At 41.9% G+C, this 25,236-nt stretch overlaps 1 protein-coding gene across 2 annotated transcripts; it reads right to left on the bottom strand.

The window, feature by feature from the left end:
* Window positions 1-1,108: 1,108 nt before the first annotated feature.
* smc4 (structural maintenance of chromosomes 4) lies at window positions 1,109-25,099 on the bottom strand. 2 transcript variants are annotated; one of them, XM_061783086.1, is made up of 24 exons: window positions 24,784-25,099; window positions 23,703-23,872; window positions 22,916-23,106; window positions 22,216-22,407; window positions 21,019-21,195; window positions 18,812-18,976; window positions 17,711-17,838; window positions 17,415-17,555; window positions 16,967-17,117; window positions 14,877-15,041; window positions 11,939-12,172; window positions 11,678-11,863; window positions 9,027-9,188; window positions 8,730-8,955; window positions 8,559-8,635; window positions 7,149-7,301; window positions 6,945-7,071; window positions 6,149-6,338; window positions 5,920-6,064; window positions 4,693-4,866; window positions 4,430-4,612; window positions 1,736-1,968; window positions 1,472-1,655; window positions 1,109-1,395 (listed from the first exon to the last, which is right to left on the bottom strand). In XM_061783086.1, the coding sequence occupies exons 2-24, from the start codon at window positions 23,860-23,862 to the stop codon at window positions 1,231-1,233; spliced, it is 3,909 nt and encodes a 1,302-aa protein (XP_061639070.1). In that variant the 5' UTR covers window positions 23,863-23,872; window positions 24,784-25,099; the 3' UTR covers window positions 1,109-1,230. The 2 variants fall into 2 exon arrangements, with proteins under 2 accessions (XP_061639070.1, XP_061639069.1); XM_061783085.1 differs by having other exon boundaries at window positions 24,940-25,099.
* Between the last annotated feature and the right edge of the window lie 137 nt (window positions 25,100-25,236).

Below are 25,236 nucleotides of genomic sequence, written 5' to 3'. Positions count from 1 at the left end.
TAGCTCTCAGGGCCCTACTGGGTTTATATTTCATTAGCATTTCTTTCATGTATTCAGGACCTAAACAATTTAGTGATTTATTGACTAGTAGCAGAACTTTAAAATCTATTCTAAAGCTGACTGGAAGCCAGTGTAGAGACTTTAGAATTGGAGTAACATGTTCTGACCCATTTTTCTGGTCAGAACCCGACCTGCAGTGTTCAGAATGAGCTGTAGCTGTTTAATGCTCTTTTGGGGGAGTCCAGTCAGAAGTTACATTACATTACATCATTACAATAGTCAAGTCTACTTAAGATAAAAGCATTGATGAGCTTCTCCTGGTCTGCTTGGCACATGCAAGCCTTCACTCTGGATGTTCTTCAGATGGTCGAAGGCAGTTTTTGTAATTGATTTGACTGTTGAAAGTCAGGTTGGAATCTATCAGCACACCAAGGTTTTGGACTTGGTCTTTGGTTTTTAAAGCGAGTGACTGCAGGTATTTAGTAACAGCAATCCTCTTTTCTTTATTGCCAAAAACAATTATCTCAGTTTTGGTGTGGTTTAATTGAAGAAAATTTTGGCTCATCCAGTTATCTGTTTTAAACAGTGACAACACCTCAATTGAACTTTAGTCATATGGAGATACTGCTACATATAACTGTGTGTCATCTGCATAGCTACGATAGTCGGAATTAAAGTTATGAGGAATTCGACCCAAGGGTAGCATATACAGGCTGAAGAGGAGGGGTCGAAAAACTGACCCTTGAGGGACCCCATAGGTCATTGCCATTCTATGAGATTTAACACTTACAGTGGTTACAAAATAACCTTTCCTCCAGGTAGGACCTGAACCATTTAAGGACTGTTCCATTTAGTCGTACCCACGTAGGACAAACCTTTACACTCAATTTAGAGCAGGGGTCACAAACACGGTGCCCATGGGCTTCAGGTAGCCTCCAAGGACCACATGAGAAGCCAGTGGGCCTATTCTAAAAATGTGTCTGTCACTATTCAAAACCAAAACCCAAAGAAACACCAGTGAGCTGCATCTTTCTTAAATCCTACTTTCATTGGTGTAAACAACTATCTCACCCCACGTGCTGCCCTACATTAACCACGACAGTTGTAATTCAAATGGAAAAACTTTATTTACAGTGTATAAAAAAAGAATAGCAGCACTTTATCATACGGTACAGTATAAAGTATTTACAAGAGATGAGATAGGAAACAAAGATTGAAGCGAGAGCGCTCCTAGGCAGTGATGGCGTCGTGGTCTCGGAACATGATGGTCTTGGGGTTGATCGCAACACTCTTGGTCGTGTTGTGCGTCTTGTAGATGCCGATGAGGCGGTCGGCGATCTCAAACATGTTGTTTCTTAGTGAGATGATGATGAACTGAGCGTTCTTGGTTTGGTCCTGCACGCGGAAGTAAGTGACAGTGTACTGAACGTAGTACTGAGGCGAGTAAAAGGACGCATCGGTTAATACTCACATAGATGTACCCGGCGACAATGGAGACGTTCTTGAAATCAAGCGCCGCATCGATCTCGTCCATGAAGTAGAGCGGTGTAGGCTTGTAGTGGTGCAGGGCGAACACCAGAGCCAGGGAACTGAGGGTCTTCTCTCCTCCTGATAGGTTAAAGATCTTTTTCCAGCTCTTCTTGGGTGGACGCACACTGCACAGACACAAAGTTGAGGATTAGGAGAAAGCGGCAGGTGTGTGGAAACACACACAAAATCAGTAGACTATATGCACCTGAACATAATGCCCTCGGAGAAAGGGTCCAGACTGTCCACAAGCTCGAGCTCAGCGTCGCCCCCCAGCGTAAGCATTTGGTAGTTCTCCTTTAGCTTGTTGGTGATCATGTTGAAGCCGCTCATGAACTCTGTGAGGCGCTGTTTGCGAAGGTCTGCGTAGCCGCGCTTAAAGTTGTCCCGCTGTGTGGTGATCTCGTCCAGCTGGGCCACACGCTGCAGGTACAGCTCTTCCTGCGCGTGCGGGCGAAATAAATACACTTCAGTCATATGCGAAATTTGACAAATGGAAGATTCAATTTTCTATTACTTATCCCTTTAGGATCAGGCTGAGTTGATTTAGCACTGGTCACCCGTCAATCACAGGGCGATTTGTGTATTGAGTGATCCACGACTACACTAACCAAAGGGATTAGCTTCCTACTCTTGTACAGCACAGACGCTTATGCTGCTCGCTCTGCTTGCTTTTGCCGTTGTTTGCATTTTTCCTGCTGATAAGCTTGTTTTTCCTTCTAAAGAAACCAGAAGCAGCGACTCCTAGATACTTTTAAATATGTGGGACTTTTCCTTTTGTTAGAAACAGTCGGCCGTGGCCATATTTAAAACATTTTTGATACCCCCCCCATAACGTGAGCGTGGCCTGCTAGTAGCACAAGCATGCTATTAGCAACAAGATGCTTCCCTTTTCCACTGAAGACTATCACAAACTCCTTCAGAAGATGGTCGTGGAGACGAAAATAAACTGCCTTGAAGTGTTTGTGGAGGTAAATGGACAGTCGGGGGAAAAAAAGCACCTTACTGATCTCTCAAAACAGACAGCTAATCAGCTCCGCAAAGAACATTGATTGAACCTGTAGAAACAACAGTAAATCAGCCAGCAGCCCTCCCTGGAATTTACTTGTAGCAAAACCTAAAGATATGGGACAACGGACAATAGGGAGGACAGAGCAAGGACAAATTAATGAGGAATCTGGTTGCCCCGCACTCAATATTTCTTCAACTCCAAGGGAACAGCCGTGGACAGCTGCTGCAGCGAAAGGAGCAAGGCCACGCAAAACAGACAGCTGACTAACAAACAGGTTTATTTGCTCAATTTCTACAAGACCCCGGCCCCCTGAAAGAATGATCATTTCCCAGCACCACTAAAAGGTATGAAAATAAATTATATAAGAAAAGAAAAAAATGCAACCAACTACTGGGGCTCAAAGACTGATAATTGGTGACGAAGCTGTCAATAATGTAAAATGCGTTTGGAGCGAGAAAAACACCAACACAAGTACACTGTATTTTACCAATGACATGGTGTCCAATCCTACAAAAAAAAAATTAACCAAGATTACTAATGAGCACCCATCTGTGAAATCTGTCATAATACATACAGGAGCACCGGATGTTGTGATGCAGCAATCAGAGGTACTGAAATGTGAATTTATCGATCGCTGAAGCAAAGTGCAATGTCTGAATGTTGTCTGAATGCTGAGGTGTTTGTGAGTGGACCTCTGCCAACAGTACGACATGGAGATAAACGTTTCAGATGTTAAACAGATGGCTAAAGATGTGTGTACTGCCCAATCAGTGATCTTCATTGACAATTTCTACATATTTTGGGAGCGCAGACATCTCTACAAGGAAGACGAGGGTTTCTGTCTACATAAACAAGGGGTTAAATTATTGGCTGCCAACTTTTTTTTTTTTTTTTACTGTATGCGTCACTCAGCAGCATGAAAGGACAACTTCGGACAGGATGATCCGGAACAGATTAGATGACACTCTGAAGGACAAGTGGGACAGGAGGAGGCTTCAGTTTCACCCAAACAATGTTTTCCCCCCCCATCCTCCCCACCTCTTGAGCTGCAACAAGGGCAATCACCGCTAACCCCAAGACAACACTCCAAACCCCTTTCATCCAGCCTAAATCTCTCCTGGACTTCATTGACAAGATGAAGAACCATGCCAATGTTGGAATCCATTTCACACCACGTACTCCTCCCATTCCTTACACTCTAAGGCCAGTCCCCTTCTTCCCCAATGAAGAATCTTAACTGCAAGTCTTACTGATATGTGCGGGGTCATGGCTTAAAATTTGATATATAAATAACATTTTTCCCAGAATAACTCAGGGTTCTATAGAATTCAGGAATTTAAAAAAAAATCCTGTGATTACAAGGCACACAAAGTTGGTTAAAAAAATGAGACAAAGAAAGTAGAGCTACAAACTTAGTGAGTATAACACATCAACCCAATAAACCATTGTCTCCACTTATCTCTGCAAGGTGAGTGATATTCAATAGTTGGTCACTCGTGCACAAATCAACGATTAATGACATGATTATGACCAATGATCTAGACTTTATAACTCTTTAGTGAAACACGGTTGACAATGTAGCTGTAACAGGATTCTAAATGAGGCAACGGCAACAAATTTTTGTTTCATGAAAGTGTCACTATGGGAAAAAATACGGTGAATTGCTGTCATTTTTAAAATACCCAAATTATATACAGCTGCGTGTAAATTGGACTTCCTCTTGAGTGTTTATAATCAGTATAATAAAGCAAATTAAATGTTGTAGTGCAATGATAAAAATAGTCACGTTTGTACTAATTTCCCAACCCCCTCCACGGGCTGTTCTATGTGGGGACCAAGTCGACCCGGGAATCTTTGGGCCTTCAAGCATAGTTGTCCACTCGCTCGTACCTTCTTCTTGTACTCGGCAATGGCGCCGAGGTTGGGCTTTATTTGAGCACACTTGGTCTCCAAGGTCATTATCTTGTTAATGATGACATTGCGGTCAGTGATTTCGTCGAGTTGCTCGGCTGTAAGAACAGGAAACTCCTCGTCCGGTGTGCCCTCGACGGCGTGCAGGGACAGCTTCGCGGCCTGGAGACCACCATGAGCGGTTATAATATTACAGTATGACAGCATGACAAGCAACGGTCAGTGGCATAGCTGGCGCCCACCTCCTTCTGCCAGTGTTTTATCTTGTCCTTGTACTCGCCGACGGTGGCCTCTATCTGCTCCACACGTAGCCGTACGTTCAGCGACTCCTCCTGCAGGGAGTGTTCCTGCTGCTGCAGGACCTTGATCTCCTTCGCCACCGTCTGGTACTTCTCTTGCACCTCGGGCAGCGCGGCCTGAAGAACAAGAACTAAAATTGTCAGTGTAACCTGACAGTAGTCCATGAAAATGACCTGTGAAAAATCATTCATCTCAGCCCCCACCTTGCACCTCTAATTAGATAAAGAAACCACTGTCCTCCGGGGAAAACAAGCAATCAGAGACCGAAGTGTCAATCATTTGACGTGCACATCCCTGTAGCCTTCCGCTGACCAGTTACCTTGGGCTTCAGGAGCTTTGCTGAAACTATGGTGGAATATCCGCCTCCATAGAATAAATGCCCACCCCTTGTTTGCCAACAACTGGGCATAACTCTAGCATACAGAAGCAGAGCGAATAAGCAACAAAAGCAGGAACTAGACAAGACACCAAATGAGGGTGAACATAGGCAGTGCCTTTCAGTGCTGTGAGGGAACTCAAGCAGCTGAGAGGATTCAGAACCGACACAGAATTAACAACATTTCTGCTCGTCAAGTTAATTTAAAAACTATTTTTGATTTGTAATTTATCATACATTCCCCCGAAAAATGTAATGGTTATTTTTTGTATTTTGGTATAATGCTGTATATGATTAAAAAATTGTCGGCATGGTGAAGGACTGGTTAGCACATCTGCCTGACAGTTCTGAGGACCTGGGTTCAAATCTGGCCTTGCCTGTGTGGAGTTTGCATGTTCACCCCGTGCCTAGGTGGGTTTTCAGCAGGTACTCCGGTGTCTTCCCAGATCCCAAAAACATGAACAACATAAATTGCCCATAGGTGCGAATGTGTGCACAAATTGTTGTTTGTTTATATATGTGCCCTGCGATTGGCTGGCGACCAGTTCAGGGTGTATCCCGCCTTTTGCCCAGAGTTAGCTGGGATAGGCTTCAGGACGCCTACGACCCTAATAAGGATAAGTGGTACAGAAAATGGATGGATGGATGATTAAAACAAGCAACCATCTAAGAACAATAATATACATAATACCACTCACATGTTTGTCTGAGCCAGTGGGGGGAGCGCAGTATGTGCAACCTACTCTCCTGAATTTAAGGCAGGAAAAACCCTGCAAATAGGACATATTCTGACCTCAGCTTCCTGACAAGCTTTCATGATCTCTCCCGCCTCGTCCTCCAGTTTCTTCAGCTGCTCTGTGAACTCCGCCAAAGACTTCCGGTTGTGCTCCAACTCGGTCTGCACGCGAGTCACGCTCTCCTCGCACTTTTTCAGGTTTCTGCACAGACATGACAGTGTGGTCAATGTGAAACTAACGGGGTGGGGGGATCCGAGGTTTCAGGTGTCCAGAACTGGTGCTCACCGGTGTGCCGTCTTGATGGCGACCTTGGCCTTGGTGATGCTGGAGGAGCATTCGTCGAGAGCTTTGTTGATGTTGTCCAGCTTGTCCTGCTGAGCCTTCAGTTTGTGGCTGGTGATGTCCACGATCAGGTTGTGGAGCCGCTTCACCTCGTTTTCCACCTTTCCGGCTTTACTGGATGCTGCTTCGAAGTCTGGAAAACAAAATGGTGACGTTTTCATGTCAGATACAGGATCACAATACTTGAACATGTACAACCTAGAAACATACAAAAAGGCTGCCTAACGGTTGAAAAAGTATACAGGGCGTCCTCAGTTTATGACTGGGTTCCGTTCATATGGCAGCGACATAATCTGCATTAGTACACAATTCGAAAATCTATCACTTACCTACGCTAACACAGTAGTAAATTCATATTATAGTAAATATTTTTTTACAAAAAAAAAAACACTTTTAGGCCGTAAAAGATGGAAAAACAGTAAGTATGGTGTGAACTGAGCGTGCCTTCATATGCCTACATATTCTTACGCTCTTGCACAAACTATTTTCTTGTTAACCGAGAACTTGCTCTCGAACTTGAATTCACAGGCTGAGGCGGAATCGATCGGAATGGAGTGTGAATATTTTTTTTGATGGACTGTCGACCAGTCGATAGTGTGCACTGCCTCTTGCCCAAAGTCGCCTAGAATGGACTCACCCATGATGATATGAGGACAAGTGTAACAGGAAATGGATGGATATTTAGAAGTGAGAAACTAAAAAGTGAGAAGAAAAAGAGTTCATTGCAGTCTGGTGGCACCTTTCTTGAAGGCTTCCAGGCTGTTCTCCATCTGCTTCTGTTTGGTCTTGTCCGGGGCAGCAGCCAGCACATTGGCCTCCAGCTCCTTCATCTGAACCTTTAGATGGCTCTCCTGGTCAGCCAGACTCTAGAGGACATCAAGAGCGACATGCATTGGAGGTGACAACGTCCACTACGATTGCTTAAGATGATTTTGCTACGTACGGTCATGCTGTTGGCGTATTTTTCCAGCGTATTCTTCATGTCGCGGAGGTGAGAGCGGAGGTGCTGAACGTTGTCCTCCAGCTGCAGCTTCCTTTCCTGGCAGCCCTTCAGTTTTGTCACGTTCTCGTTCAGCTTGCTCTCGATGCGGTCGAGCTACAGACGCACACGCCATCAGGGTCTAGAACAGACCTGGGCAAAGTACGTGTACAGCCCTCGGGCTACATCCAAAGTCTCTGACCTCGCAGTTTTTTTTTAAGGTCGAAATAAAACGTAAAATATGCAGTACTTTTATTTTGAAAGCAGTGTTTTTATTTTGATGAGCATGTGTCTGGGCAGTACAAGCATGCAAGTGTAACGACTTGTTTTCATTGTTGGTAAGTCGCATTGAGTGACTTTTTTTTTTTGGTTGTTGGGACTCAATGTCAGCACAATTTAAAAAGATGCACACTGTTGTTGACACTTTTTATGTGAGTGTTAATTAAAGTTAGTGATGTTTTAGTGTTAGTAAGTTAATGAAACAATGACTGCTTAAAAAAATGCGGCAACACCAACAAATTTTTGTTATGAGAGCTAATTGGTGGCAGCAAAACTTCAGAGCACATGGCAGCACATCTCTCGATTGGGTGGGGTCTTCAGCCCCCACGGTGCAGGCACAAGCAATTACAGGAGACTTCTGCCAGTTATTGTGCATGAAAAACTGGGTCAATTCACTTGCATGTGTCTGCAGACACATACCCCTGGGACTTATTCGCTGGGTGTGGGGCCACTCAGTCATTGCGACAAACTATGCGAATTTCTTGGGTATCCCCTAACTTACACTGGTCCGACAGATGTTTATAATTTACATAGCCACTCCCACCACACTTTAGTTGTACAGCCGGGTCCACGATCCCTGTCCTGCATGCTTCCCCTCCTGTCCCTGTCCTGTCCTTCCCTCACAGGGTGTAGCACTACTGACTCATACAACACTCGAATCCAATGTGTCAATGTACTAGTTCTATAATGCTTTACTTTCCTCATTTTGTTTACAACTAGTGCTTTGTCTTTTGTTGTCTTCTTTTCCTATATTATTTAGTTACATTTTCACTCTCTCTCCTTTTGTTTTTTTCTGTCACTACCCTTTAAAAACTTTGTTCTGTTCGACTGACTATAATTCTCAATAAACATCCATCAGAATACAAAGAAACCAGCATCTTAAAAAGTCCATTGTGAAAAGTCCACAGTAAAACCGTTCTGCCATAAAAGGGATACAGATCTTCCTTTCTGCTTAACCTAACAGCTGAAAAAACAAAACAAAAACAAAACCCCATACGCTTGTTTGTCACATGGTCCCATTGGGAAATTAATTGCCCACCCATTCCAGAAGGAATGTTCAGAAATGTGCAATGATTCTTGGTACTTCGTACATACCTCTTCCTGGGAGACCTCAGTGTTCAGAGAGGAGCCCATCCTGCCCTTCATTACTCTTCCTCCTCCAGTCATTGTTCCTGTAGGGACACATTTGAGCACGCGGGAGGAAGAGTGAGATCAGGAACATGAAAGACAAGTATAAGTTTGGAAGTGAAAGAGCAGATCACCCACCGGCCACCTCGATGATCTGGCCCTTGAGGGTCACCACTCTCCAGCGCTTGTCTCTCTGGAAGGCTATCCTTGTGGCCTGCTCCATGTCCTGAGCTACCAGGGTGTCCCTCAGGGCGAAGTAGAAGGCCGGACGCACGCTGGTGTTGTTCACTCTTACCATGTCAAAGAGACGGGGGCTTTCCTCAGGGGTGCGGATTGGGCCCATGTTCTTTTCCCACACCTTCATCTGAGGGGAGAAAGGAGGTCAGACCGAGGAACTCAGAGTGAAAAGCAGAAGTCGAGCGTGAGCACATTTACCTTGTCGAGACCAATGAAGGTGGCCACGCCGATGTTCTGCTCTTTGAGAAACGTGACACATTTTTGAGCTGTGTCGATGGTGTCTACCACGATGTGATCAAGTGCGCCGCAACTGGAGGAAATGGCCACGTCATACTTCTCGTCAATGGCTCCAAGGTCTCCCTGCAAAGCAAAACACACAGAAAACTAGAGCTGTGAGCAGCTATAATCGGGCCCTCGCACCCTGGCCCCGTTGGGGTAGTGGCATTTTGAGGTCCTGGCACGACGAAGGGCCGCAAATTGACCCCGGGCGGTAGGTTGGACACCACGCTGTAGGACATATGCAAAGTTATGGCCCATATTGAGTAAATGTGGGCCACACAAAAATGGAGTATGACCCGCAACTGGCCCCCAGGCCATAGGTTGACACCACTGCTGCAGGACAAGCGCATGCAAATGTTGCAAAAATGTCTGGCCGCACAAAATGGGAGGACCAGTTGCAAATGACCCCCAGGCCATATGTAGGACACCACCGCTGTTGGACAAGTGCAAACAAATCCTTCTCAAAGGTTACATTGAGAAAATGCAGGTCACCCAATAATGGGGGATGGCCCCCAGGCCATAGGTAGGATACCACTGCTGTAGGACAAGTGCAAAGCCTTTTTAAAGGTTATATTGACTAAATGCGGGTGTTGAAAGAAGGTTATGAACTATTAGGCCTACTACACTACTGTATGTATTGTCAGTCAGGATGGTCGGACTTTTAACTACTCTGAATGTTACATTTAAAAGGCCGTAGATCATTTTCTGTTGAGTTTAGGACATGGGTTGTAATCACAATTTTGTTCGCGTGGGGGTGCTACACGCGTGTAGGAATTTTCGTAGGCGTAGGTGCAATGTAGCGCAAAAGGTTCTTTGATGAACTGTCACCATGGTCTGTTTTCGGCGACCTCAGAAAAGCTGCGGTTGAAGATCTGCCACCGGCATATAGTATGCCGGACAAAAAAAGCTCATGATAACTTTTAATGTCCCAGGTGTTGAGATGGTACTGACCAAGTTTGAACTAAATCGGATGAAATCTGTAGGATAAGTGCGCAAAAGTGTGATACCTGTAAATGTTCCAAAAGTGTACCTATAAAAGGTCATAGGTCAGTTTCTGTTGAGTTTAGGGTATAAGTTGTGATTACAATTTTGTAGAAATCGGGGTAATACACGTACCTGCCACGTTTGGTAGGTGCAGGTGTGACGTACCACGAATAGCTCTTTGATGAACTGTAAGTATGGCATCAGCAACCTTGCGAAAAAGGTCGACCTTACGATTACGAAGTCGCAGGTCACTTCCGGTTGGGTTTAGGGCATGCGTGTCTTTGAGGTTTTTGTACGTCTGGGGTCGATATAGCCGATTTTTGTAGCTCTAGGTGAAACGTAGAACAAATGATACTTTGATAAAGTTTAGGCATTTTCAGTTTTGTGGCGAAATGTGGAATGAAAAGTCTGAAGGCCCGCCCCCGTCATATAGTCCGTCGGTTTAAAAATATTTTGATAACTTTTAATATCCCATGTCTTGAGATGATACACACCAAGTTTGAAGCGAATCGGATGAAAGCTGTAGGAGTTCACAAAAGTATAAACCCCCAAAAAAATGCAAAAATTTCACATTCTCCCCCCCAACCCCTCAAAAGGTCATAGGTCACTTTCTGTGGGAGTTACGATATCACGTGCAAAGACTTTTTTGTGCGTCTGGGTCCCCTCTGTATGCGTACCAATTTTCAGAGCCGTAGGTCATACGGATCACAGAGTTGTCATTTGATGTACTTTCGGCATGGTTCTAGGGGGCGCTGGCGAGCCATTTTCTGAAAATCGTGCCCGAAAACGTGAAATTATCAAATTTTTCACCAGGCCCGATGTGCGTGCCAAATTTCGTGATTTTTTTCGCAGGTCACTACTGCTCAGGCCCTAATTAATGTCTGGACAACAGAGCAACTGAAAAGTTTTACAAAACACTAAGGCTAAATCAGGGAATCTGCAGGTTGCAGGAAGCAAAATTTAGGACATTTGGTAAGGCCAATTTGATCAAATGTCATTCACTAAATATGACCATTGGAGTGGGCAATAGGGGCTCTATCGTCTATAATACTTTTATGAGAACTGAATGATTGTCAAAATATAACCTTTGGGGAGTTCACATGTTCTCCCCATACCCGTGTCGATTTTCTCCAGCTTCTTGTCACTTTCCAGAAACAAGCATCTTGGATTTATAGACCCTAAATTGTGAATGTTTGTTTGTTTGTCTTTATGTATGCATGTATGTATGTAACTGACGACCAGTCCAAGGTGTACCCTGCCTCTTGCCCAACGTCAGCTGGAGTAGGCTGCAGCTCACCCACAACCCTTATGAGGACAAGTGCTATAGAAAAGTGAATGGATGGATGACAAAGCTGTCTGTGGCATTTTTATGACCTTTGAGTGTCAGCTTCAAGGATTACATGTCATTCGGAGGATAATTGGGGTCGTCATTTTGAAACATCTCATTTAAGACTTTTCAAGGGTCCGCAGACACCCAGTAAATGCTGAAACATCATTGCGTCTTAATGGAAGGCACTCAAGTACATCCCAGCTCAGTGGCAACATGAAAACCCTACAGGAGTGAAAGGTACAGTATTTTCCCTTACTAGCCTTCCAAGAATACCAGGAATTCTCCCACTCCTTTTCTGCTGTGTGAGAGCATCCAGGATCTTCCCTCGACTGCGGTTGGAGGACAGAGAGCTCTTGGCCTCGTCGGCTTTCTGCCTCATTTCCCTCACAATGTGACGGGTCTCGTTATCCATCTTTGTCAGTTGGTCCAGCTCTTCTTCATCCTGCAGAGAAAAATGGCCGCTCCTCAATAACTTGCTGGCCCACGTACAGGACACACCTTGTAATTGTTGTTTTACCTTCTTGAGCGCTTTCTCTTTCTGCGGTATGTTGGCTTCCAGCTCTTTAATAGCGGTGCGGCGCTCCCGCAGCATGTCCGATGTGGTCTGAAGGGTCTGTTTGGCTGAGTTGAGCTGGGTGATTGCAGTGTTATGGCGGCTCAAGTAGATGCCGAGCTCCGACTGAGCCAGGTCCATACGAGAGCGTGTCTCGTTCACGGACTTGCTTAGCTCCATCAGCTCTCTCTCTTTGGTCTGCCAAAAAGAAGCACAAATATGAGTTTCAGAACATTGGTAAAATGATTACCAGTCAAAAAATAAATGAATAAATAAACAAAAACCCGTTCTTCTGGGATATTGCAGATTTGTAAGCGATTGCTACACAGGCATGTTCTCACTGCAAGCTCTAGTCATAGGCCTGTCATGATAATTACTATATTGACTTATCGTTCGACAAATAAAATGGACACAAAAGTTTTTCCGGACTCGGTAAATAGTCATTGTTGTGGTGAGCTTGCACGTGGATCACACAGTGACCCGACAGAGTTGGACGGCTGTGTCATTAGCTGCTAGTGGGTTCATGGAACGCCGTTGGACCGGTACACTCCTGACGGTGTTGGCTCCGTCCAATACTCCATAGCTTTACTCGATGTGCAGGGCGTACATTCACACAACAGAGAAACTTAAGGGAATGTTAACCGTTTATTGTGTTCGTTAACCTGCGAGCTAACGAGCAAGCCTGCAAGCTAACGAGCTAGCGAGTTAAGGAGCTAAACATCTCACTCTACCGCAGTGATGTCGTTTAAAACTTCAACGCTGCACTCCGTGTTGTTGTGTGTGTTACTCCCCAATTAACACACACAGGAAAGTTAACTTTTTGTTATGTTTGCTAGTATGCGACCTAATGAGCGAGCGGCTTTGCAGGCTTATTTAGAAGTGTCTTTCGGTTTGCCCTGAGTGTCGTTTAAGCAGAACGTAATATCACAGTGTCTCCTTGTATTAATGAACGTGAAAGCATTTTTCTTTATAGCGCCCCCCCACACACACAAAAATTATAGTGATAAAGACAGTGCCCACAACGCGCTGCATTGCAGAGGGCAGACTGTGTGTGTGGTGACAAGTGCAAATACACACTGCATGTGTCTCTGTGAGTAACTCTATACCGGTACTAAAACAAACCTATTACTGTTCCATTTGGCAAGCTCTTTGTATCTTTGAAGTATTTTGTCACTTAGTAACCTTTAAAATCTTTTTCACCTGATCCCGATCAGCTGAAAATCACATGATCGACCCCGATTTTTTATCACATGATCAGATCAGGTCATCCCCAGTGCTAAGGAATACTTTAATTAGTTTATATGCAGTTAAAGCATATGGGAGGGGCAGGTATGTTGCAACACTGAGGCTAGGGGGTGCTACAGCCCCATCAGAAACACTAGTTAAGCCTCAGTTAAGCCTCTCCAGCATTTTATTCCATACTACAGTAATAATCAGAGGTGGGTAGAGTAGCCTAATATTGTACTCAAGTAAGAGTACTGTTACTATAGAATATAACTCAAGTAAAAAGTAGTCCTCTAAAGAATTAGACTTTACACCGATTTTATCGGGCTGATCGGTATCGGCCGATATTTAGCATTTTATGCTGATCAGCTTTAATGTCCTAATTTGCCGATTCGATCAATGACGTCATTGATCGGCTCCGCAAAAGACATTTACTCCGCGTCGCCATCGTGCACAGTATATTTGAATCCAAAAGCTAGTTTATTTTTAGCCTTGTCGCATGTCTTTTGACATAGTATTTGAAATATCTGATGGCCAATAAAGTTATTTAAAAAAGTTCTTTTTTTTAAAATTTTTATTAGTTTTTTTAATTTTTATTTTATTTTTATTTATTTTTATAAAAGTCGGCGGTGTGAACAGACAACAAGCCTGAGACAGACAACATGTAATGCCCGGATCAGACTACATGACAAATTTGCTTTTTCACGATTGCACTGTCAGACTACTGCAAAAAAATCTTGTATTCCGATACCACCGCATCCCGTTTTTTACGATCATTGGGCTTTATCTTGTCAACTCTCGTTACCGTTATCGGAGTAAAAGTACCATTCAATACTTGAGTAAAAGAAAAAGTATGCGCCATTGAAACAACTCTGACAAGTACAATTTATCCAAAATGTTACTTGAGTAAATGTAACAGTAAATTTAGCACATTCCTACACATCTCTGGTCATATTATTTATTTAAATTAAACAACAAAAAATTCACAAGTAGCCATTCTGTTCCAATCCAGTACAATGTGTGTGTGAGGGGAGCGGTGGGGGAGTCTTTCAGTTGCGCGTTAGGTCGCCAACAGTCCGTTCCATCAATGGATCATTTTGTGACCAATTAAAACACTCGTTTACCAAAAAGAGTGCAGATAGAAAATTAAAATCCAGTCTCCCAAGGGGACCAAAAAGAAGAGGGAGATTTAAAAAAAAGAGAGCCAGGTCCTGAAGGAGCAGCAGAGCAGTCCATCGCTGCTAGCTGCTCTACAGCCCCCCCTTAGCTGCACTGCTGACAGAGACACTGGTGACTGGCCTCTCTGATTTAAGCCAATCACCCGTTGATGAACCAAGGCAGTCTCTTTTTAGGCATCATCCAGCCACAAAAGTTGGACAGCAGGATTGCTACTTCAATCGTAGATGGAATAGGTATTATAAATGGTTGGAATATTCTATTATAAAGTAACTGAAGTAATAAAAATCTATTATTTTCTCAGCCCCCCCCCCCCCCCCCACGTATCACTCAAGCTCCACCTTAGCACAGAGAGAGAGAGAGAGAGAGAAAAAAATCTCCTGGTGCCCTGCCTGGGGAGGGGTCAAAATATTTATTAAAAAAAAAAAAAAAAAAGTTTTGTCTTATGCCTCTCCATATCGCAAATTTTCACCTAGAGCGGCTGGGTCTGGAACGTCCATACCTCTTTGTCTTGTTGCAAGCCGCTGGTCTCTTCTTTCAGGCTCTCCATCACCTTCTTGAGTTTTTCTTCCTCTTTCCCCTTATGCTTCTCCAGCTCTTCCTTGCGAGCGGTTGCCTCCGAGATGGCCTTTTCGCTGTTGGCGGGTACACCACGCACCTCTTCCAACTAAAAGCCGCCACACATTCACAAACACACACACGGCATCGACAACAATTAATCTTCAATGGACAGGATAGGACAAATGTAGGGGACACAAGGTGTAAATTAAATGCTCTGTGCTGCCTGGTTGAGAGTGGCACTGTGAGTGGGGTATTTTGTGGAGTTAACTCCAGGTGAAAAGTGAAAGTGGCTGTCGGGAGTGTAACACAAGCCAGGCCATAGTTGACTTGTGCGCAGCAGAACACTGCTCCCCTGAGGGGGTCTGCCTGCCCCTACCCCTCAAATCAACACATCTCCACAGCACTGCCACTCTATGTGCAGTAGCTATGTATACAATGCGACACTTATCTGAACTGTTTGTTTGTCAGTGTTCAAGTTTTTGTGTGTGTCCATGTGTGCGTCTCCATGACACGAGAGACATGAATCCACTTGTCTTGCACTTCACAGCCCCCTAGTGGATACTTTAGGTGAGCTACTTCTTGCTGCCTTTAAAGTGTGATTTACAGCGTGAAACGTTTTTACGTTGTTTTTACAAGAACTCTGTAGTTTTCCCACTGTAAGAAAAAATATAATGAATTAAAGCTAACTCCCAGCTTATAGATGTAACATGGCCCGGGGACGTTCAACAGGAGCCATGTCGCAATTACTTTACACCAAGGAGCATTACTGGACATGCACCATGACTTTACATGTGTACAGAATGGACCTTTTTGTTTTTCACTAATGGGAAATAAGTGATCCAAAATTAATTCGGCTTTTATCAAATAATTAATTTTCTTCTACAGAACAAAGGACATTTGTAGAGAGGCTACTAAGCAATACAATTATAGTTCCATTCTTTGTCTCTTACTTGCATGTGTATTTAATTTTAGAATATTACAATAATTTATGTTCCCGTGAGCAGGAAATTGTCGGTGGGTGCCCATACAGCTTGCTGGACAGAGAACAAACAAATAAATAAATAAATACAGTGCTGTACTGCTGCTTGAATCATAGCACAAATCTGTGTCTAATGTTAGGTTTGTACTGTAAACATGAAAGTTTCTCACTTGCAGTGGATGGGAATCCTCACTAAGATTTTAACGATATTAGTACTCTATACTGTTTTTCAATCAGGTACTTTAACAGTATTCTTATCAGTACTTTTAATTTTATTTTAAGAAAAACACAAACAAATATCAGAATTAACACTGCTTTATTTTATTTTTTTTAAATAAAGCAACTACAAAAACTACGTAAATAAAAATTTATACAAAACTGAAGTCTCAAACAATTTTACCAATTCTAATTTAACAACAACTCGCATGTGATTGGTCTGTATGCTTTGTCACTATTGTCAAACCTGTAATACTGCCCTGCTTAAACTCGAAGCACCACGTATGTCTCAAATCATAACCTTTTTTGGCTACAGGTGCGGGTCCGTATGGGACTGTTTCCGCCATTTAGTGGCCTCTGCTATAGGACTGTATGGCACGACAGACATTTTTATATAATACTAGGAATCATATCGTAATATGACCGCACAGCACACGGGCACGGGAGGGAGCCAGCCATGCCTCTCGTGCGTGGCGCTGGATTGGGGCAAGAAGGCTCGTCTCCGTGAAAATAGTTCTTGAACGAATATCTTTATTTATATATTAATTTTATTGCAAGTTAGAAATGAGATCGGAGAGGTAAAAGGGGCAAAATAACGTTCATATAGCCTAAATAAATCACAAATAAATGTAAGTACTTTCTCCAATACTGTTTACAGAACTGTGAAGGATTGCGCTCATCGATACTCCTGTCTTTAATTATTTAGCCCTGGGGCCAGTTTAATACAGGGGCTCAGTACCCATCCCTAATCCTCACAGTAAAAAAAGACAAATATTATATCAGCTCCAAGGACTTAATCTAGAACTGGATGAAGACAATTTAAAAGGTGTACACACCTTTTCTTTATCCTTCTCCAGCTGCTTCTGCAACTTTGTGTTCTTGCTCTTAGAGTGTCTGATCTTCTCACGCACTTCAACGTCCTGCAGGTCCAGCTGGGTGAACTTCTCCTTCTGGGTCTCCATGTACTTGCTAATCTTGTCCTGTTTTCTGGTGAAGTAACATTGTTTGAACTGGGCAAAACCGCCAGTAATTTAAATAATTTAAAATACAATTTTAGAGGAAATAGTTAGGAGAACAAGTCGACTGGATTGCGGTAACACCATATTAAGGGTCAGAAATATTTCCAGATTTTAGAGAGAAGTAGATTAAATTCAACAGAAACAGAACTACAATTTTCTGTTTCCCCCCAAGCAAAGACAATAAGCCTAAAATTAGGGGGGGAAAAAACAATCAAACCAAAAACAGACATTTATATAAGAGGAAGAAAGGAGCAAAATGTCTTACTTTTCCACATTTTTGAGCTCTTGATTCATTTTCTCAATCTCTTCCGATATCTTAGCGGTTTTCTCGGTGAGTCCCTTGGTGTCCTCCAAGATCTTCTGCTTCTCCTGCTCTTTATCTACCACACGCTTTTGCAGATCATGACTTATGGACAGGAAGAGATATCAGGGGGACAAAATAATACGTAGAAATTACACTGGATGGTAAGTAAGATAGTTACATTTTGCTTTTACTGGATCATGTGATTTATTTGACTTGGCACAGAATACAAACACACAAACTGCAGTTGGTGTACTTACACAGAATATTGACAGAGGCGAGTCTTGTGTTTGAAGATGTCATTTTCCAGAGTAAGAAACTCCACAGCTTTGTTCTTTTCTCCCTCGAGAGCATTCTTCTCCTTCTCCACAAGCTTGACTCGATTGAGCTAGGAGAGAAAACTTGACCACTTAATATCAACCACAAATCACATGCATTAGCAGTATATTTACAAAATATAAAGCGGAATCTGCCAAGTTGAACACAATCTGTTGTGTGGTGCAGTTCTAAATTCAACATTTCCCTCCCCAGGGAATACTGCAATGTTAAATGAACTAATTCAGACTCAAACTGTCACCTTTATAAAAATGTGTTAACTGTGTGGGCATTTTTAAATAGCATTTTAACTGTCATACAAGTATAAAAAAGGTAACCACTATACTACTATAATATTAAAATAATAGTAGAACTACTCACTCTGAAGATGACAGACATAAATAAAGTGTTGGCAGAGGGATATTGTCACCTTGTGACATTATGTAGGAAATTGCTGAAATAAGTGCTACTTGGTAAACTATATAAAATGTATATTCAATTAATCTTATTGTTCATATTGTAATGAGCAGGAAGGCCCTTTTCTGTCACAGTAGGTTTCCATTTCTAGTTCTATGATTGTCATTACACTTGCCCTCTTAGCCACCACCACTTACAGTCTACAGTGGCAGCACACACAAACACACAAAAGTGTAAAAAAAAAAAAAAAAGAATAAAGAAAAATACACTTGCGTATTTAATCCTTTGGCATGATGCTTTGAAATCCTAGTTTTGCTTAACTTTTGAGGCATTTAAGCGTCACCCCCCACCGAGTTTTTTCTTTTTGCTGAACTTTGACCTGTTCAACTTTTGGGGCATTCAACTTTGGAGGTTCAAATGTATTTTATATTACGTATTTTTAATCATCTAATATTATTCTGGCGCTGCAATTACTGATGAAATGAAATAAAATAAAAAAATAAAAATAATTATCAGAGCACAGTTTATCTTATCTGTCACGGATGCACAACAACAACAACAAAAACATTCATTTTAATGCGAAACTAGAGAAAGTTGGGACACAGGAAGAATGAGTGAGGACAAATCACCTTCTCCCCCCTCTGTTCATTAAGCAATTCAATTCTGCGGGATAGTGTTTGGATGGGGTCCTTCAGGCGACAGGAGCCGATAATGTCCTCCAGGTATTCCAGCATTCCCTCGTCATGCTCAGTCTGACCTTTAGGTTTCATCATGGCAATTTGCTCCACCTCACCCTGAGCCCCAAGAAAGAAAACATATGTGACAAGGTGGCTCCAATCGAAATAATTATAAATAAAATTAATTAAAATAGAAACAAACATAAAAAAAAATTGTAACAATTTCATATCGCAGTTGTTTGCCGACTTTCATACTCAGCTTGTGCTGAGTGATGTCATGCATGCTGTGATCGTGACATTTATGATACCAGCACCCTCATATTGGTCAAAGGAGACTTCTCTCTCTCTCATCTTTTAACAGCTTAGAGTTGTGTGAAGGGAGCTAGGGTGTATTATCAGTTTGTGTACATGTTTAATGTTTTGTGTACAGTTTGTGTGTATCACATTTGACAATTTTTGTATATGTCTTGTATTTACTTTTATTTTGCCTTGTACTCTGCTATTTGCAGCTTGGCTGGAACTGCAAAATGATAATCTGTTCTCAACGGCTTTACCTGCATAAATGTTAAATAAATAAATACATTAAAAAAATAACTATGACTTAGTCACACACAAATGCTTACTAATACAATTATGAACCAGGGGGCAAAATTTATTTTTCCCCATTTAGTGAAGGTAAGAGCAATTCCTTTTGGTACACTTGACTAAATAAATTGTTGAATTAACACTTTTTTTTTTTTTAAAGTAACAAATACAAAATATAAATAAGATGCCCTATTGAGGATAAGTGTCTCAGAAAATGGATGGATGTTTAATGTGGAAAAAATAGTCTTATCTAATCATGTGTAAATTTATTTTGGCCTCTTCAAGATCCTCAGAACCACACCAGGGACATTTTTTCTCATCTAAGAGGACGTCTGATTACAAATTAAATTGTATTCATTTGATAAAGGACAGCCTTGGGTAAGATCCCTTTCAAGCTAAACAACAATTCATTCTAGATGATGTAAAGGCCCAATGGCTTTCTTTGTGTGTAAAAGGCTGGTCACGTATTACTTTTATGTATAAAAATAAAAGAGAAGCCAGCAGGAAAGAAAAATCCCCCATGTCATCCTGCTCTGACCAGTGCACTAAATAGACAGCTTCCCCTTTGCCAGAGGCCTGGAAAAGTGACCTTGGAGAACAAGCCTAATCCTCTTCCCATAGCCATGCAGCCATGTCACAGACGGAGCTGAAAATCTAACATCCAAGGACACCAAGAGTCATCATGAATACACACAGACACAGAGACACACGCAGACACACACACACACACACACAGGGGGATGCAAGGCACTTGTAAGCAACCGGCAAACCACAAAAGCACAGTGAAGGGTAAGAAATGTTCACCAGAAACTAGCGCGCCGTGTAAAACAATTAGAATTCAAGCAACAACACATTGAAATCAGTCATTTGGTGTTACTCTGACATGAGCCATCACCCCATGAGCCTCGAGTTAATCAGTAATAATGTTCAGGACACACGTGTAACACAATCACAGCAGGAGGAGTGTGACCGGCAAACTGCTACAAACTCAGTTCAACTATCCAAAGTAAAAATTAAATAAAAAAATTATAAAAAACTAGAAAAAAAACATACGCTAAAACATAGTCCATAGAATTACATTGGCAGAAACTCAAGTGAAAAATTAAGTGATTATGAATGGTGTTTGATCCAGCCACACTGAAGCAGCACTGCTAATACTGGGGTTCATCTATCACGCCAATATTTACGTGCTGCTAAAGCGTGACAGGTACAGAACGGGAAATCTGACTTCGCCCTTATTAACTAATTAATCCAAATACTCCCTGGGAACAAACAAAAGGGTTGTTTAAAATCATTGACTGGATAAAAAAGTGCATTTCCTTAAAATCCTGAAGCAGCAAATAATGGTTTGCACCTTATGCACATTGTATCAAACCATGATGCGCTGCTATAGCACTCCAAGGGCTTAGGAGGGCATCTCCTTTGTGATAGCAACAGGTCCATTTCACAGACAAAAACAGCAGTGAAACATTTGACTGGATAATTGGTGGGAGCAGGAAATCCCACACAAAATGTGATGTCATAGCAAGGACAAAACAAGCAAGATTACATCAGGGAAACTAATGACAAGTTACCTGTAGGATGAGAAATCTGTTGTGGTCCAAGTCAATACCGTGGCTTCGAAGCAAACTGCCCACTTCTTTGAATGTAGCTTTTCTGCCATTGATGTAGTAGGCTGACGAATTGTCTTTGTTGGCACTCCTGGAAACATAGAACTTGCTGTTGGGGATGACTTCGTAGTCATCTCCTTCCTGACTCAGAGAGAGGGGGAGGGGCAGAAGAGACAGCAGTTTAGGGCACAACAGCTAAGGAGAGAATCAGACAGCTCCACACATCAACTTAAACTATTTCTTATGAGAGTAAAAAAAATACAGAAAATGCTAAATATATTCACTTACACTAAAACCAACTCACAAAAGGTGTGTGCACAATGCCCATACCAGAGCTCCAGCAGCTAGACAAGTGTAATTAATCTAAAATCACTAATACAAAATAAACTATAATTATACATCTAGGACAATACACAAACTGTTGGGAAAGATGATATTTGTTTTTATTTTACTTAAGTTAACTTTAGAGCCAACCGAGTTGAGTACACCACTTGTAAAGAAAAATAAAATTAAATAAATAAAAAAAACTCAGAAAGAGGAAGTGATCAGACTCGTAGTTTAAAGCATTAAGACATAAAACAATAATTCTTACATAGTAATTCAATAATCCATCCCATTAAAAAATGTATTCTACTTCAAATTGAAGAAAAATTAAAAATATGTGCTCCAAGCCAAAAACAAAACAAACCAAAAACTACACTGTAGAAAACAAACGAAATATTACAAATAATCCAATCCTTGAAATTGTTTTCCGTTTTCTGGCAAGTTGTTTCATGAACTGCAATTACCTTTTTATTGAAAGAGCTATCTTGGTGATAATTACCTGTGCCATCAATTAAATAGCCTAATTACAAGAAGGTAAATTCTCCCCCAAAATATTTTAAATGAATAGAAAGGCTCTAGCACCGTATAAATGGTGTGTGACTGTGTGTTAAATGTCACTTCCCTGACTGATGTGTCTGTGTTCAGTCATAAGACTTTGGAAATATTAATTTAATTAAACTGAGTGAAAGAAATTGCTTTTAAAACTCACAAAAAAAAAAAAAGAAAAAGGAAAATATTTCAAACCAATTTCTCCCCTAGGGATGCCATATTGTTGAATTTCAGTGAATGCATGTGTATTGTGACAGCAGCAGAGCAGAGGGATATATATATATATACCTTATCAATAATCTTTTGAAAATGCACCTCCACAGTACAGCTTTGCACATCTTTGTGCTGATCAGAACTGTGGATAAGCACCGATAGCTTTTTCGATCGGATCTTTTGAGCTCTGTATCCAAACACAAATAGCATGGAGTCGATCACATTGGACTTGCCACTTCCATTCGGACCAATGATGCAGGAAAAGCGCTGCAGGGAAGGAAAGGGTTAAAAATATATGTGTAAAAATTAATCACATAAAATATGAGGCACTGTAAATAACAATTTTTGTTTTTGTACATTTCCAGAGTCCACACCACAAAATGGCCATGAGTGTGTATTGTGTGTGTGTGTGTGGGTGTAGTAGGATATTTTTTTCCCCAGCTATATTGGTAAAATCGGTTGAAAACAGGGGGAAAAAACTATTTGGGGAAAAAATATCACAAGTCAGAATAACTTTAAAGATCAACAAACAAAATGAAAACAGTAGATTTGTTGTAGCTTACAACCCCGATTTAAAAAATGTTATAAAAAATGACAGCAAAAATGATGATGCAGAATATAACTTACAACTTTTGTATCTACCATTACACACTTTAACATTTGCGTTGTAAAAGACACTCACAATGACTCAAAATGTCAACAGAACGTTAACAACAAACCCCCATGTGTCATGCAGGGCTTAACTAGAAGTGTGCTTGTGTTTTTTGGGTCGTACCTTGTGAAAGGGCCCCAGAATCTGCTCGCCTGCGTACGACTTGAAGTTGCGATTGACTAAATGCGTTATCATGAGGCGAGGAGCGCCCGGCTCATTGGTCATGGCTGGGGGCGGGGGTGGAGGGATGCTATCGAGAATCTCCTCCAAAGGGCGACTATCAACCGCCTCGGCAGCCTCCGCGACAGGCGGATCTGTTGGCACAGGGAGAAAAAAAAAAAAGTACAACTTTTATCCCCCCCCCCCCCCAAACTGTGTGTACGAGGGAGCGCTTTCAGGTGGGGGAGGGGTGGAGGATCACAAACAAAACAAGTTAGAAAGACCTCTTAGCTTTTTTTTCCCCCCTTCTTGTTCGTGACAGAGTGGATCAAAATCGGGGAGGGTGCGGGTAAACGCTTGTTTTGTTTCCAGAAGGTACCATCACAACACAGCAAAGCCCCCCAATGACCTGCCCAAACAAGCTACGTCTGTCGCATCCATAAACAACAAACAAACATTATTGACAGAATGACAAACACGTGCCCCTTGCATTATCTACTACCAAGGCATAATATTAACATAAATATACGACCAGTCAACCTGGAACACTCGACGCCTCAATTGGACATTTATTGATTACCGGCGCACAAAATTGACAAAAGAAGCCATTCTAATAACTAGTGTAGGGAATTTAAAAAAAAACAAAGAAACATGACAAACGCCACCGAGTAAACACAACTTGTTTTGAGATTGAGACACGCACACACGCAAGGGGGGGGGGGGAATAAAAAAGCAAGCCTTTGTTACTTACCAGTTGTCGGCGGCGGTGCCTGCTCTCCTTGGCCATTGGAGCGGCTTCCTCGGGGGGTTACGTCCAGCTCGTCCTCGGAGTCATCCTGAGGCTGCGACCCCTTTCCTCCTGACTTGGAGGAGGCAGCGGCAGTGGAGCGCTTTGCACTTTTAGATGGCATGATTTGAAGTCTGAAGGAGGGGGGTGGGGGTGAGTGGTTATTTAAAAAAAAAAAACCAAAAAAAAAACAGGCAAAGAGTTATATCGGTGAGTGGGATTGGAGCCTGTCAATTTCTCATCATTTTTTTAAGGCTTGTCATGGCCAGCAGTCATTTAGGACATTCTCCAAACCTGTCTCTAAACGTAGCCTAACGGAATAAATTATTTATACCCACACATAAAATAATAGTATAATAGTTTTAGGAGCCCCCTTGTTACAAGTGAAACCTCGGCGCACAATTTCTTATGAAAACAGCAATACTACATCAAGTATCTTAGCTGAAGACCACTATTTACGCAGTTATTTCAGTTCTATCCGACGAACAAAACTCCCCCAAAAATTATCCGTAGATGACCCATTCGTTACAATGTAAATGTAAACTTATACGAAGGGTGAACTAGTTACGTTGTAATTATCTTTAATTACACTTAAGCTGGTCAAATAAGCAACCACGGTAACAGTGACTCGACCCCCCTGGAAACTACGTATCTCAATGGGATACGTTTTTTGCCACGTAACTATTTTGTCACGTCGCTACTTTTACTGTTTAGTACCTCCGCGAATGTAAAGTTAGCTACGCGGCAAACTTTGAGCGAGTAAACGAGATAGAAAGATTGGTGACGATGTTTTTGAATACGAGTTTAAAAATGTTTTATGTTAAATCCAACTCAACTCGACTTTAAAGTTGCATTTCGGCATTAATTGTTGTTTTCACAAACCGACTCGACGTATCGCATATTTTAGTATATACACTAACATTAGTCAACCTGGAAACTGCCGCGCTGCTTTTAAGATTATGAGTTTCTAAACGTTTAATTAAAAAAAAAAAAAAAAAAAAAAAAAAAAAAAAAATGCTTTGTGAGCATTACAGTGTCGACTTACAAAAGTGGTCTCGGTTAACATTACGCATTTCAGCTTCCGATAATAGTTTGTAAAAGTGTTGTCAGATGGGGAAAAAATCCGCTTTTGAACTGATGCATTTCAGTAAATAGACGGAACCCGGCCACTAAGTTATTTTTCGCGGGCTTCTTCGTCTACCTTCCGCAAAATCGTTCGCAAAAGTCGCTTGCCCGGTCCAAATGTCGCTTGGGAAAAATGTCGGCGATTCCAAAATACGTGAAAAATATTCAAGAAAATTCAGATCAGTGTCATGTCGACCGTCTCGTCGACTCTGAGAAGTCCAACTTGTAAATGGCGCCTAAACTGAGCTGTCGAAGCACATTCGTTACAAACTGACGCAAGGCACCATGGACCGTTCAAAGGGCAAAAAAAAAAAAAAAAAAAAAAAAAAAATTCAAAAAAAGGGGATGAAGCCAACTCTGCCTTGTACTCCCT

The sequence above is a fragment of the Phyllopteryx taeniolatus genome, chromosome 8 (genome assembly GCF_024500385.1).
Source record: "Phyllopteryx taeniolatus isolate TA_2022b chromosome 8, UOR_Ptae_1.2, whole genome shotgun sequence".
NCBI lineage: Eukaryota > Metazoa > Chordata > Actinopteri > Syngnathiformes > Syngnathidae > Phyllopteryx > Phyllopteryx taeniolatus.
This window is presented reverse-complemented; position numbering and strand designations above follow the sequence as displayed.